General features: G+C 47.2%; 1 protein-coding gene across 2 annotated transcripts; it reads left to right on the top strand.

The window, feature by feature from the left end:
- The first annotated feature begins 2,733 nt into the window (after positions 1 to 2,733).
- On the top strand, positions 2,734 to 11,536 carry ZNF593 (zinc finger protein 593). 2 transcript variants are annotated; one of them, XM_068116456.2, is made up of 4 exons: positions 2,830 to 3,165; positions 10,944 to 11,006; positions 11,082 to 11,232; positions 11,387 to 11,536. In XM_068116456.2, the coding sequence occupies exons 1-3, from the start codon at positions 2,975 to 2,977 to the stop codon at positions 11,209 to 11,211; spliced, it is 384 nt and encodes a 127-aa protein (XP_067972557.1). In that variant the 5' UTR covers positions 2,830 to 2,974; the 3' UTR covers positions 11,212 to 11,232; positions 11,387 to 11,536. The 2 variants fall into 2 exon arrangements, with proteins under 2 accessions (XP_067972556.1, XP_067972557.1); XM_068116455.2 differs by having other exon boundaries at positions 2,734 to 3,165; positions 11,082 to 11,536.
- Positions 11,537 to 13,187: the final 1,651 nt, after the last annotated feature.

The raw sequence follows: 13,187 nt of genomic DNA on the forward strand, positions 1-13,187 counted from the left end.
CTGCAACTGGTCCTGACGGCATCAGCCCACGGGTCCTAAAATCATGTTCTTCAGCTCTTTCACTCCCTCTTTCAGTTCTCTTCACCCTCTCTTTTGCTCAAGGTCATCTGCCATCTGCTTGGAAATCAGCCAACATCACCGCTTTGCACAAAAAGGTGCAAAAACAGATCCTAGCAACTACAGACCAATCAGCCTTCTCCCAATTATCAGCAAAGTCATGGAATCCATCATTGCTTCAGATATGAAGTCTTTCCTCTTCTCCAATGGCTTGATCTCTGATCATCAATTTGGTTTCAGACCTGGTCACTCTACTCTGGACATGCTGCTTCTGCTTTCTCAACAATGGATGGAGGTCCTCAACGCCAAACAGGAAATTAGAGCTGTCTCCCTTGACATTTCACGTGCCTTTGATACGGTCTGGCACCCTGCTCTGCTCACCAAACTCCCCTCCTTTGGTATCCATGGAAATCTCCACGCATGGCTGGTGGACTTCCTCTCTGGTCGTAATCAACGTGTGGCCCTGAATGGGTTTCTCTCATCTCCTCTTCCTGTTCAGGCTGGAGTTCCCCAAGGTAGTGTTCTGGGGCCTGTGCTTTTTCTGGTCTTCATCAATGATCTCTCTGACTCTCTTGAAAATCCTCTCTATCTCTTTGCTGACGACTCTACTCTCTGTCGCTCCATTCCTCATCCCTCAGATCGGCAGTCTGCAGCCTCCTCACTCTCTGCAGACCTGGACAAAATCACAGACTGGGCAAACAAATGGAACATGTCTTTCAATCCTGATAAATCTCACACTCTTACGATGTCTCTCCGAAAAGACCGACTGGCCAACCCTCCCATCCACTTTCTGAATAATCCTCTCCAAGAAGTTCTGTCACTCAAGCTTTTGGGTCTCACTATTTGCAATGATCTTTTCTGGGAAAACCACATTTCAAATCTGGCCTCCAAAGCCAGTCGCCGACTGGGCATCCTCCGTCGTGCGAAGTCCTTCCTTGGCACACCTGAGCTCCTCACCACATACAAGGCTTTCATCCGCAGCTCTATGGAATACTGCTCTCCCCTCTGGTCTGGTGCTCCTGCCTCACACCTAGCTCGTCTTCACGCTGTTGAAACCAAAGCGTTCAGAATCATTGGAATCTCCCGCGATGAAGCTAACTCCAAGGGCCTTTCACTCACTCACCGCAGGCAGGTTGGTGGTCTTTCCGTCTTCTACCGACTCCTCTCTGGCCTTGCCCCCCCAGCTCTATCTGGGCTCTGTCCCCCAAATATTCCTACAGGTCACACAAGATCTGCCTGCAACCCTCGTATGGTTAAACTGCCAAAATCAAGACTTTCTGCTCACCTTCACTCCTTCATTCCTCTTTTCTCCCACCTCTGGAACAAACTCCCTCACTCTCTTCAATCGCACTCCACCCTCCAGGTCTTTAAAACAGCTGTTCACCACCATCTCTTATCCTACCCCATCCAAAACCTTGATCTTTTCTACCCCTGCTAATTTCGGTCCCCTTGTGTTTTATACCTCCCCCCCCCCCCCCCCCCTTCCCATGCCTCCTCCCCCCAAGCCCTCTCCCTCCCACACTTCTCCCTGCTTTCAAATGTTGTGGTTGTGTGCTTCCCCTTCTCTCCCCATCTTGTCTTCCGCTCCCTCTTTTTGTATATTTTGTTTGTCTGGTTGATTTGTTTGTGAAATAAATGTTAGCTCTTTCACGAGCCTCGATTTCAGTATACAAAAAAAAAAAGAAAAAAAGAAAAAAAAGGTCAGTACCAGCATTCACATATTTTGGGAGTCTCAAGATGGCGGCGCATTGACTTCAACATTGTCCTGGCGGTCAATCCAGTGAGTCCAGTAATCAGTGGATCCCACAAAAATGGCGGAAACTTTTCAAGGCTACCGGAAGTGACGCCATCTTACTCCACAAAAATAAAATGCTTCGTCCCAATTTAACATCAAACTCGGACATTCATCTGAAATGGACACAATGTGGTTCAAATAAAGAAAGGACTGGACAATCTGAAGGGCAAAAGGCAATATTGTTGATGACATTCCATCGTTTATATCTGGAGTTCATCATCGAGTCAGCAGCTTCCGTACACGTATGACGTAGTTGTTATTTGTTTACGCGTTACGCATCACAGGTAAGTATCACGCCCAAATTAAAACTCCAGTTTTCAGCCGAGTAAATATTTTTTACATCGTTAGTGTCTCTCAAACGTGTGGGCAGGCCAGCGTAATGGTTCAATTAATTAGGGGTTTGTGAGAGTAGCAAGATGGCGTCCGGATGCCTTCAACGACTCCCATTAGTCAGTGAGTCGCTAAGTTCCCGAAAGCGATTTGATTCCCAAGAGTGGAAAAACGCCTTTAAATGTCATTTACCGGAACTGCAGTAATATAACGCTAAATCGTGGGGCACGGTTTCTTTCGGCCATGGGGATAGACGGCCGACAAATATATCTTCTAACATACAATGTATGTACATGTCGAAGGTGCACTCTGCCAATGAAGTCAGGTACGATAACATCTTATAGATAATTAAATGCCATAAAAATAATTGGACATGCATTAAGCAAAATTAATAAAGGCAGGTGAATAAAACCACCACTGATGTTGAGGATGCGATTGGATCTCTTTGGAAAGAACGATTCCACGTCTTCCCGTTCGTGCAATATTTTCGGGGCGGTGTAGCAGTTGTTACCCCCGGTGGTCGTGTACGCGTGATTAGTTTTTTCCGTCTGTTTCAGTTTCCATTACTAAGTCGAATCGTACTGTAAGTTGATGAGGAATAATTAAAAGTACGTGGTAGTTTAGCAGCCGCTGATCGTTTTACCTCTGAATAAGGAAAACACGGCGTGTGTGCGTCATCGCGTCCTGTCGAGGGATTTGTTTCACGCATTGAAGACTCGGTAAGACCTTAATAATTGGAACTAGACCGAGTTTGAGGCAATACTGAAGAGGCTGCTCGACATCGGAATCCCCATGGGAAGATCAAAACATATCGGGGGTGGAGGGACCCGTAAAACGGGCAAAAATTTCAAGGGGAAGCGGCGAAGAAAGGACCTGGACGAGGTCCACGTGGACATACTGCCTGGACGAGCGGAGAGGTTGCTCAGGCAGGACCCGGATCCCGACCTTCCCGGAGAGGGGCAGCATTACTGTCTCCATTGCGCGTATGTACCGAGTCTTTGGGAAGATCCGAGAGGGTCCTTTTTAACATTTTCCTACAACCAGAAAGGGACACCTCTGGTAGGTCACGACCTTCGTTTCATCTGGTTTGAGGAAAACGGCACGTGACGTCCAAGCAGCTCTGTGACCCTCGGTGACACTCGGTGATCCTCGGTGACGGGTCGGAGATGTTTGGACCATGTCGGTGCAGAGAGGCTCGAGTTGGTTGGTTTAAGTCGTTTGTTGTGGAAGTTTTGAAGTCTGGCTGAGACTGTCCCGCACATGCTTGAAGTTGATGGAGCCGCAGTGGAGGGTGTGGGTCACCTGGTGCTGTCGTGGTGGAGGGTGTGGGTCACCTGGTGCTGTCGTGGTGGAGGGTGTGGGGTGTGGGTCACCTGGTGCTGTCGTGGTGGAGGGTGGGGGGGTGTGGGTCACCTGGTGCTGTCGTGGTGGAGGGTGGGGGGGTGTGGGTCACCTGGTGCTGTCGTGGTGGAGGGTGTGGGTCACCTGATGCTGTCGTGGTGGAGGGTGTGGGTCACCTGATGCTTGGAGGGTGTGGGTCACCTGATGCTGTCGTGGTGGAGGGTGTGGGTCACCTGGTGCTGTCGTGGTGGAGGGTGTGGGTCACCTGGTGCTGTCGTGGTGGAGGGTGTGGGTCACCTGGTGCTGTCGTGGTGGAAGGTGTGGGTCACCTGGTGCTGTCGTGGTGGAAGGTGTGGGTCACCTGGTGCTGTCGTGGTGGAAGGTGTGGGTCACCTGGTGCTGTCGTGGTGGAGGGTGTGGGTCACCTGGTGCTGTCGTGGTGGAGGGTGTGGGTCACCTGGTGCTGTCGTGGTGGAGCGTGTGGGTCACCTGGTGCTGTCGTGGTGGAGGGTGTGGGTCACCTGGTGCTGTCGTGGTGGAGGGTGTGGGTCACCTGGTGCTGTCGTGGTGGAGGGTGTGGGTCACCTGGTGCTGTCGTGGTGGAGGGTGTGGGTCACCTGGTGCTGTCGTGGTGGAGGGTGTGGGTCACCTGGTGCTGTCGTGGTGGAGGGTGTGGGTCACGTGGTACTGTCGTGGTGGAGGGTGTGGGTCACGTGGTACTGTCGTGGTGAAGGGTGTGGGTCACCTGGTGCTGTCGTGGTGGAGGGTGGAAGGTGTGAGTCACCTGGTGCTGTCGTGGTGTGGGGTGTGGGTCACCCGGTGCTGTGGTGGAGGGTGTGGGTCACCTGGTGCTGTCGTGGTGGAGGGTGGAAGGTGTGAGTCACCTGGTGCTGTCGTGGTGGAGGGTGGAAGGTGTGAGTCACCTGGTGCTGTCGTGGTGGAGGGTGGAGGGTGTGGGTCATCTGGTGCTGTTGTGGTGGAGGGTGTGGGTCACCTGGTGCTGTCGTGGTGGAGGTTGTAGGTCACCTGGTGCTGTCGTGGTGGAGGGTGGAGGTTGTGGTTCACCTGGTGCTGTCAGGGTGGAGGTTGTGGGTCACCTGGTGCTGTCGTGGTGGAGGGTGAGGTTGTGGGTCACCTGGTGCTGTCATGGTGGAGGGTGGAGGTTGTGGGTCACCTGGTGCTGTCGTGGTCGGGGCTATGGGGGTAAAGGGTGTAATGATTTGATATGTGCACACACAAGTTTGGATTGACTATTGACATGGCACCGGTGGGTATACAACAACAACAACAACAACAGGCATTTTAAGACCTTTTTCCCTGCAAGAGCGGGTGTTAGCCTTGCGGTCCCCATGACAATCTTCTTCATTTTGCCCTATTTTCTGCATCTCCCCTTGTTAACCCCCTTGCCCGCATTTCTTCTTCGACCATCTTTGGCCAAGTCTTTCTCGGTCTTCCCCGTCCTCTACTTCCTCCTACATTCATTTCCATCACTCTTCTCAACCAGTCACTTTCATCCTTCCTCAACACATGACCAAACCATCTCAACCTGTTTCTCTTCACAGCATCCATCACAGGCTCTATTCCCATCATCTTTTGCAATTCATCATTTGTCTTCCTCTCTCCCAACGATACTCCGCACATCCACTGAACCATTCGCATTTCCACCCTTTCCAGCCTTCGTTGCTGCTCTACGTTCATTACCCATGTCTCGCATTACCCATTACCCATAAATCATAACACTTCTCACACATGCAGCATACACCTTTCCCTTCAGCTTCAATGACACTCCCCTCCTCGTCAGCACGCCACTCAGTTCCCGAAACTTCTTCCATGCACATGGCTCCTAGGTAACAAAATGTTTTCACACCTTCCAGCTTCACGCCGTCTCCAAGATCCAACTGAACATTTCCTCCATCTGCAGCTCCCTCTCTGCACACCTTACATTTGAATGTAGCTGCCACACTGGTTAATGACCCTCTCAAACCACTACATTTGATGATGAACCCACTCAGCGCACATTGTACATTGAATGGAATTCACCTCGACACCCTTCTTGCACACAGCACACGGCCACTTCCCAGTTCTTTCCACCTCACCACATGCTTTACCACTTGTCATCACCTTCGTTTTTCTGATATTCACCTTCAGATCTTTTGTCTCCATACATTCCTTCCACTTGTTCATCTTCTCCTTCAGTCCATCCATACTTTCCGCAATCAACACCCGATCACCCCAAACTCACCACTGTTCCCATCCTTCGTCCTTACAGCTGTGCGCGCTCTTTTGTACATTGCCATCACTACTCTGATCAACCATTCCTCCACTCCTAACTTCCTCAATGCCCATGTCAATACTTCGCATGGAACCCTATCGAATGCTTTCTCCAAGTCAACAAACCCAAGAAACAACTTCTTCCTCTTCTCCATGTACTTCTCCTGCAACTGCCTCACAATGAAAAGCGCGTCTGTCGTTCCTCTTCCTGGCATAAATCCAAACTGCATTTCGTCAATCTTCACTTTCTTCATTATCCTCCTCTCCAACACCCTTTCCAATACCTTCATTCCATGCTCCAACAACTTTATCGCTCGATACGAGCCACAGTCCAGAGGGTCACCTTTCCCCTTGTATCGAGGGACGCGGGTACTTGATTCCCAATCCACTGGAATGCGGCCTTCTTTCACCACCAGATTACAGATCTGTCATTCTCTTCACACCCCAACTTCCTGCTGTCTTCTCAACGTATCTCCCACAACTCCCGTCGGCCCTCCCGCTTTTCTACTCTTCATTGCTTTTATCGCTTCCTCAACTTCCTTCTCGGTTATCTTCTCTGCCGGTCCTAAAACTGGGTTACTCTCTATGTTCCCATCCCATTCATTCTCTGCATTCAACAGCATTTCCATATATCTCTTCCATCTTCCTTTAATTCCATCTGGGTCCACAACGATTTGTCCCACTTCATCCTTCAAGCAACTCACCCCCATCACATCACACTTCTCTTTCGTTATCTGCTTTGCAATCCTGAATACCGCTCTCTGACCCTCTTCCGAATCCAAGCGTTCTCTGAACATTTTCCTACATGCCTCCTGTGCCTTTGCTACCTCTTTCTTTGCAGCCTTCTTGGCTGCCTTATAACTTTCATGCTCTGCCTTTTCTGCCCCCATACCCTTCGCCTTCTGCCACTCCTTGAATTTCTTCAAATGTGGGTATGCAAATAAATAACTGGCACCGATGGGTATGTAAATTAATAACTGCCTGGCACCGGTGGGTATGTAAATTAATAACTGCCTGGCACCGGTGGGTATGTAAATTAATAACTGCCTGGTGCTGGTGGGTATGTAAATTAATAACTGCCTGGTGCCGGTGGGTATGTAAATTAATAACTGTCTGGCAACGGTGGATATGCAAATTAATAACTGCCTGGCAACAGTGGGTATGCAAATTGATAACTGCCTGGCACCGGTGGGTATGCAAATTAATAACTGCCTGGCACCGTTGGGTATGTAAATTAATAACTGCCTGGCGCTGGTGGGTATGCAAATTAATAACTGCCTGGCACCATTGGGTATGTAAATTAATAACTGCCTGGCGCTGGTGGGTATTTAAATTAATAACTGCCTGGCACCGGTGTGTATGTAAATTAATAACTGCCTGGCACTGGTGGGTATGCAAATTAATAACTGCCTGGCACCGTTGGGTAAGTAAATTAATAACTGCCTGGCACCGGTGGGTATGCAAATTAATAACTGCCTGGCGCTGGTGGGTATGCAAATTAATAACTGCCTGGCACCGGTGTGTATGTAAATTAATAACTGCCTGGCACCGTTGGGTATGTAAATTAATAACTGCCTGGCGCTGGTGGGTATTTAAATTATTAACTGCCTGGAACCGGTGTGTATGTAAATTAATAATTGCCTGTTGCCGGTGGGTATGTAAATTAATAACTGCCTGGCGCCGACGGGTATGGAAATTAATAACTGCATGGCGCCGGTGGGTATGCAAATTAATAACTGCATGGCACTGGTGGGTATGTAAATTAACTGCCTGTTGCTGGTGGCTATGTAAATTAATAACTGCATGGCACTGGTGGGTATGTAAATTAACTGCCTGGCACTGGTGGGTATGTAAATTAACTGCCTGGCGCTGGTGGGCTATGTAAATTATTAACTGCCTGGCACCGGTGGGTATGCAAATTAATAACTGCCTGGCACTGGTGGGTATGTAAATTAACTGCCTGGCGCTGTTGGCTATGTAAATTATTGACTGCATGGCACCGGTGGGTATGCAAATTAATAACTGCCTGGCACCGGTGGATATGCACATTAATAACTGCCTGGCACTGGTGGGTATGCAAATTAATAACTGCCTGGCACCGGTGGGTATGTAAATGAACTGCCTAGCACCAGTGGGCATGCAAATTAATAACTGCCTGGTACTGGTGGTTATGCAAATAAATAACTGGTACTGGTGGGTATGCAAATTAATAACTGCCTGGCACCGGTGTGTATGTAAATTAATAATTGCCTGGCGCCGGTGGGTATGTAAATTAGTAACTGCCTGGCACCATTGGGTATGTAAATTAACTGCCTGGCACTGGTGGGTATGCAAATTAATAACTGCCTGGCACTGGTGGGTATTAAAATTAACTGCATGGCACCCGTGGGAATGCAAATAAATAACTGGCACCGGTGGGTATGCAAATTAATAACTGCCTGGCACCGGTGGGTATGCAAAATAATAATTTCCTGGCACCGGTGGGTATGTAAATTAACTGCCTGGCACTGGTGGGTATAACCACCGTTTAGAGGCCATTTTTCCCCACAAAGCGGGGGTTGGCCTTTTCGGGGACCGTGGTGGTAGTTGTTTTTTGGTCCCCTTTTTGAAGCAATGTTTTACGGCCGGATGCCCTTCCTGACGCCAACCCTTTTTGCCGCCTTCAACGACAAACAGGGAATTACCAGTGAACTGGTACTCAATTAGCCGACCTCGGAAGGATGACAGGCTGAGTCAACCCCCCTGGCGTTAATTCGGCGATCGACCGAGATTCGAACCCAGGATCCTAGGTATCCTAAGCCGGCACCCTAGCCGCTAGCCCAACACCAGGGATTATGGTATTGGTACCAGCTTGGTATTGTATTGGTATTGGTACCGGTACCGGTACCAACACCAGGGATTGGTGGGTATGAAAATTAATAACTGCCTGGCACTGGTGGGTATGCAAATTAATAACTGCCTGGCACCAGTGGTATGCAAATTGTAAACTGCCTGGCACTGGTGGGTATTTAAATTAATAACTACATGGCACCGGTGGATATGCACATTAATAACTGCCTGGCACTGGTGGGTATGCAAATTAAAAACTGCCTGGCACCGGTGGGTATGTAAATGAACTGCCTGGCACCAGTGGGCATGCAAATTAATAACTGCCTGGTACTGGTGGTTATGCAAATAAATAACTGGTACTGGTGGGTATGCAAATTAATAACTGCCTGGCACTGGTGGATATGCAAATTAACTGCATGGCACTGGTGGGTATGCAAATTAATAAGTCCCTGACACCGGTGGGTATGTAAATTAACTGCCTGGCACTGGTGGGTATGCAAATTAATAACTGCCTGGCACTGGTGGGTATTAAAATTAACTGCATGGCACCAGTGGGAATGCAAATAAATAACTGGCACCGGTGGGTATGCAAATTAATAACTGCCTGGCACTGGTGGGTATGCAAAATAAGAATTTCCTGGCACCGGTGGGTATGTAAATTAACTGCCTGGCACCACTGGGTATGTAAATAAACTGCCTGGCACCTTTGGGTATGCAAATAAATAACTGCATGGCACCGGTGGATATGCAAATCAATAACTGCTTGGCACTGCTGGGTATGCAAATTAATAACTGCATGGCACTGGTGGTATGCAAATTAATAACTGCCTGACACCGCTAGGTATTTAAATTAATAACTGCATGGCACTGGTGGGTATGCAAATTAATAATTGAATGGCATCGGTGGGTATGCAAATTAATAACTGCATGGCACCAGTGGGTGTGCAAATTAATAACTGAAGCATCGGTGGGTATGCAAATTAATAACTGCATGGCACCAGTGGGTGTGCAAATTAATAACTGCATGGCACCGGTGGGTATGCAAATTAATAACTGCATGGCACCGGTGGGTATGCAAATTAATAACTGCATGGCACCGGTGGGTATGCAAATTAATAACTGCCTGACCCCGCTGGGTATTCAAATTAATAACTGCATGGCACCGGTGGGTATGCAAATTAATAACTGCATGGCACCGGTGGGTATGCAAATTAATAACTGCATGGCACCACTGGGTATGCAAATTGATAACTGCATGGCACCGGTGGGTATGCAAATTAATAACTGCATTGCACCGGTAGGTATGTAAATTAATAACTGCATGGCACCAGTGGGTATGTAAATTAATAACTGCATGGCACCAGTGGGTATGTAAATTAATAACTGCATGGCCCCGGTGGGTATGCAAATTAATAATTGCATTGCACCGGTGGGTATGTAAATTAATAACTGCATGGCACCGGTGGGTATGCAAATTAATAACTGCATGGCACCGGTGGGTATTTAAATTAATAACTGCATGGCACCGGTGGGTATTTAAATTAATAACTGCATGGCACCGGTGGGTATTTAAATTAATAACTGCATGGCTCCGGTAGGTATGCAAATTAATAACTGCATGGCACCGGTGGGTATGCAAATTAATAACTGCATGGCACCGGTGGGTATGCAAATTAATAACTGCATGGCACCGGTGGGTATGTAAATTAATAACTGCATGGCACCAGTGGGTATGGAAATTAATAACTGCATGGCACCGGTGGGTATGCAAATTAATAACTGCCTGACACCGCTGGTATTCAAATTAATAACTGCATGGCACTGGTGGGTGTCCAAATTAATAACTGCATGGCACTGGTGGGTATGCAAATTAATAACTGAATGGCATTGGTGGGTATGCAAATTAATAACTGCATGGCACCGGTGGGTATGCAAATTAATAACTGCATGGCACCGATGGGTATGTAAATTTATAACTGCATGACGCTGCTGGGTATGTAAATTAATAACTTCATGATGCTGGTGGGTATGCAAATGAGTAACTAATGTTAACTTGATGGTTGACTTGTCCTCAAACTACTCATTTGACTTTGACAAAGTACAAAGTTGTGGACAATGAAGTTAGTGTATCCCGGTTTCCCATGATTATGGAATCATGGAATTGAAATTTGTAAACAAAGGAAGTGCACACACTTCGTTTCAATTCCATACGTTTTCAGGTAAAGGAGGCACATTTGAGTGAAGGGCTCTTTAGGACCCAATGAGGTGCTTTGGACCACTTTGAACCTCACATTCCAAATTGTTGCATTCCTTGTTACAGACGTCACTTCATTGACCAGAGGGCGTTGAAAGAGCATTTCAGGACGAAGGTGCACAAGAAAAGGTAAGGTCCAAGTTTGGAAGGTTTTTACCAGCACGTTCAGTTTATCAACATTCTCAACCGTGTACGTCTCCACAGGCTCAAGCAGCTCCGGGAAGGGCCCTATTCCCAAGAGGAGGCGGAGCGTGCGGCCGGCATGGGGCAGTACATCGAGCCCAAGCCCGTAGAGGTTCGGACGCAGGAGGTCATTGAGCCAGCCGACATGTAGGATGTGGACCTCCAATTGAAGGTGTCTGTGAGGGAAATAATTATTTATTGTTTAAAACATGAACATCCATGGTCGACTCTATTCTTCCATGATGACTTGAGAGTAATTCGATGGAACTGATTATTAAATGATGATGTATCTGCTCGTTGGGTTGAAATACATTTTCCATCGGCAGTGGAGACCCCGGAGATGCAAAGTACGACCATGGAGCAGAGATTGAGAATATTTGTTGCAAAAGGAACCGATACATGAAATCCATTTGATTTGATCATCGGTCCAATCTGGTGTTGTGTGCGATTTGGAAATAAAAACCTCCTGTACGAAATGCCGAATAGTTTTGCTTCAGTCACAGCTTTTTGAATAAAGCTCACTCCGGTACCGCCCAATGGGGTGATTTGTACCACGTGCCCGACTCGCCACAGTAACAACCAAGAACGGCACTCGGTAGAGCCCCAACTACCTCTGTCGGGCTGAACAGGTTTTTTTAGTGTTTTTTTTATGTTGAATGTTCCAGTCACAGACTATAGTTCTCGTTTAGGCCTTAAATAAAAGAGCTGCATCGATATAAAAGTGAAGAAAGACAATAGTCCAAGAGGTTTTGAGGAAGTAAAAAAAATCTGCTTTTGGAAAAGGGGAAATTCGTAAGTGTTTGTAAAAACATGGGAAGGCAAAGAGTTCCAGAGTTTGGCAATGGAGGGGGAGAAACAAACAACGAAGCAACCTTGATTTGCCAATGGCCACACAGTAATCATGGGATGTAGTGGCTTGTCGAGTATTCCGTGGTCTCTCTAATGGCGGAGGTGCACAAGTAGCAAGTTCTTGGGAGCAGAAACCGAAGTAATATCTGTAGAAGAGAGAAAGAGAGAAAAGTTTGTGGCGTAATTTGATTGGGTGAAATTTTGAGGTCAGATTGGGAGAGTTGATAAGTCAGATTATTTTGGATTCAATTCTGTCCAGGAAGTATGTGGAGCTAGAACCTCCCCAGATGTGAGAGCAGTTCTCTACACACGGACAAATCAATCCTTTATATAGGTGAAGAAACTGTTCAGAGGAGAAGAATCTTCGACATCTGAACAGGACTCCCAGTTTCCTCGAGGCAGACTTAGCTATTTGTGTAATGTGTGATTCCAGGATAAATTTCAAGTTAGGGTAATACCTAGTAGTTTTTTTTAAAAATCACATGATGTAATTGTGGAGCTTTCAAAGGAGATTGGAGAGTTGAGAGGAGTTTTAGAGAGAGAGAGATGGGAAGAAATTGGGTTTTAGAAACATTAAACAACTTAACCTGATTACATTTGGCCCCCTGGGAAATCTTGTCCAATTCCGAATTTAAAGACGTGGCTTTGATCAAACAAGATGCAGATCGAATTAGGGAAGATGGGGCAGATGGGAAAAACATGGAGGAATGTAATGTCGAGTCATCAGCGTACGAGTGCATTTGGTTATTTGTAGAAGAAAGAAGGTCGTTGATAAAAAGAAGGAAGAGTGTTGGAGACGGGACACAACCTTGAGGGACACCGCTGTTGATAGGTTAGGAGGGAGATGTTGAACCATCAACAATTACAGAGATAGAGTGGTCGGAGAGAAAGCTCGATACGAGAGAGCAGAGTGAAGGAGGAAAGCTGAAAGAGGAAAGCTTGGATATCAGACCCCGATGCCAAACTCTGTCAAAGGTTTTTGAGATATCAAGGCCCACAACAAAGGATTCCCCAAAGTCTCTCAGAGAAGAGGCCCACACATTTGTAATGTAGGAAAGGATATCACCGGTAGATCTTGCCTTGCGGAAGCCATATTGATGGTCAGATAGAAGATTGTGAGATTCAAGATGCTTGAGGAAATGGGAATTGAGAAGATGTTGAAGGACTTTGGAAATAGTAGAAGTCAGAACAATAGGATGGAAGTTGGAAGGGTTTGAACAATCAGCCTTCTTTGAAATAGGATGTACTGAGGAATGTTTCCAGGAAAGAGGAAAAGTT

This window comes from Myxine glutinosa, chromosome 5 (assembly GCF_964187855.1).
Source record: "Myxine glutinosa chromosome 5, kmMyxGlut1.1, whole genome shotgun sequence".
In the NCBI taxonomy this organism is placed as follows: Eukaryota; Metazoa; Chordata; class Myxini; order Myxiniformes; family Myxinidae; genus Myxine; species Myxine glutinosa.

Bases quoted from the DNA above. Each gene is read 5' to 3' on its own strand.
- ZNF593 (XM_068116455.2), top strand. From the start codon at position 2,975: ATGGGAAGATCAAAACATATCGGGGGTGGAGGGACCCGTAAAACGGGC. The intron at 3,166-10,943 runs GTATGTACCGAG...TCCTTGTTACAG, and splicing joins CATTACTGTCTCCATTGCGC to ACGTCACTTCATTGACCAGA. The intron at 11,007-11,081 runs GTAAGGTCCAAG...ACGTCTCCACAG, and splicing joins ACGAAGGTGCACAAGAAAAG to GCTCAAGCAGCTCCGGGAAG.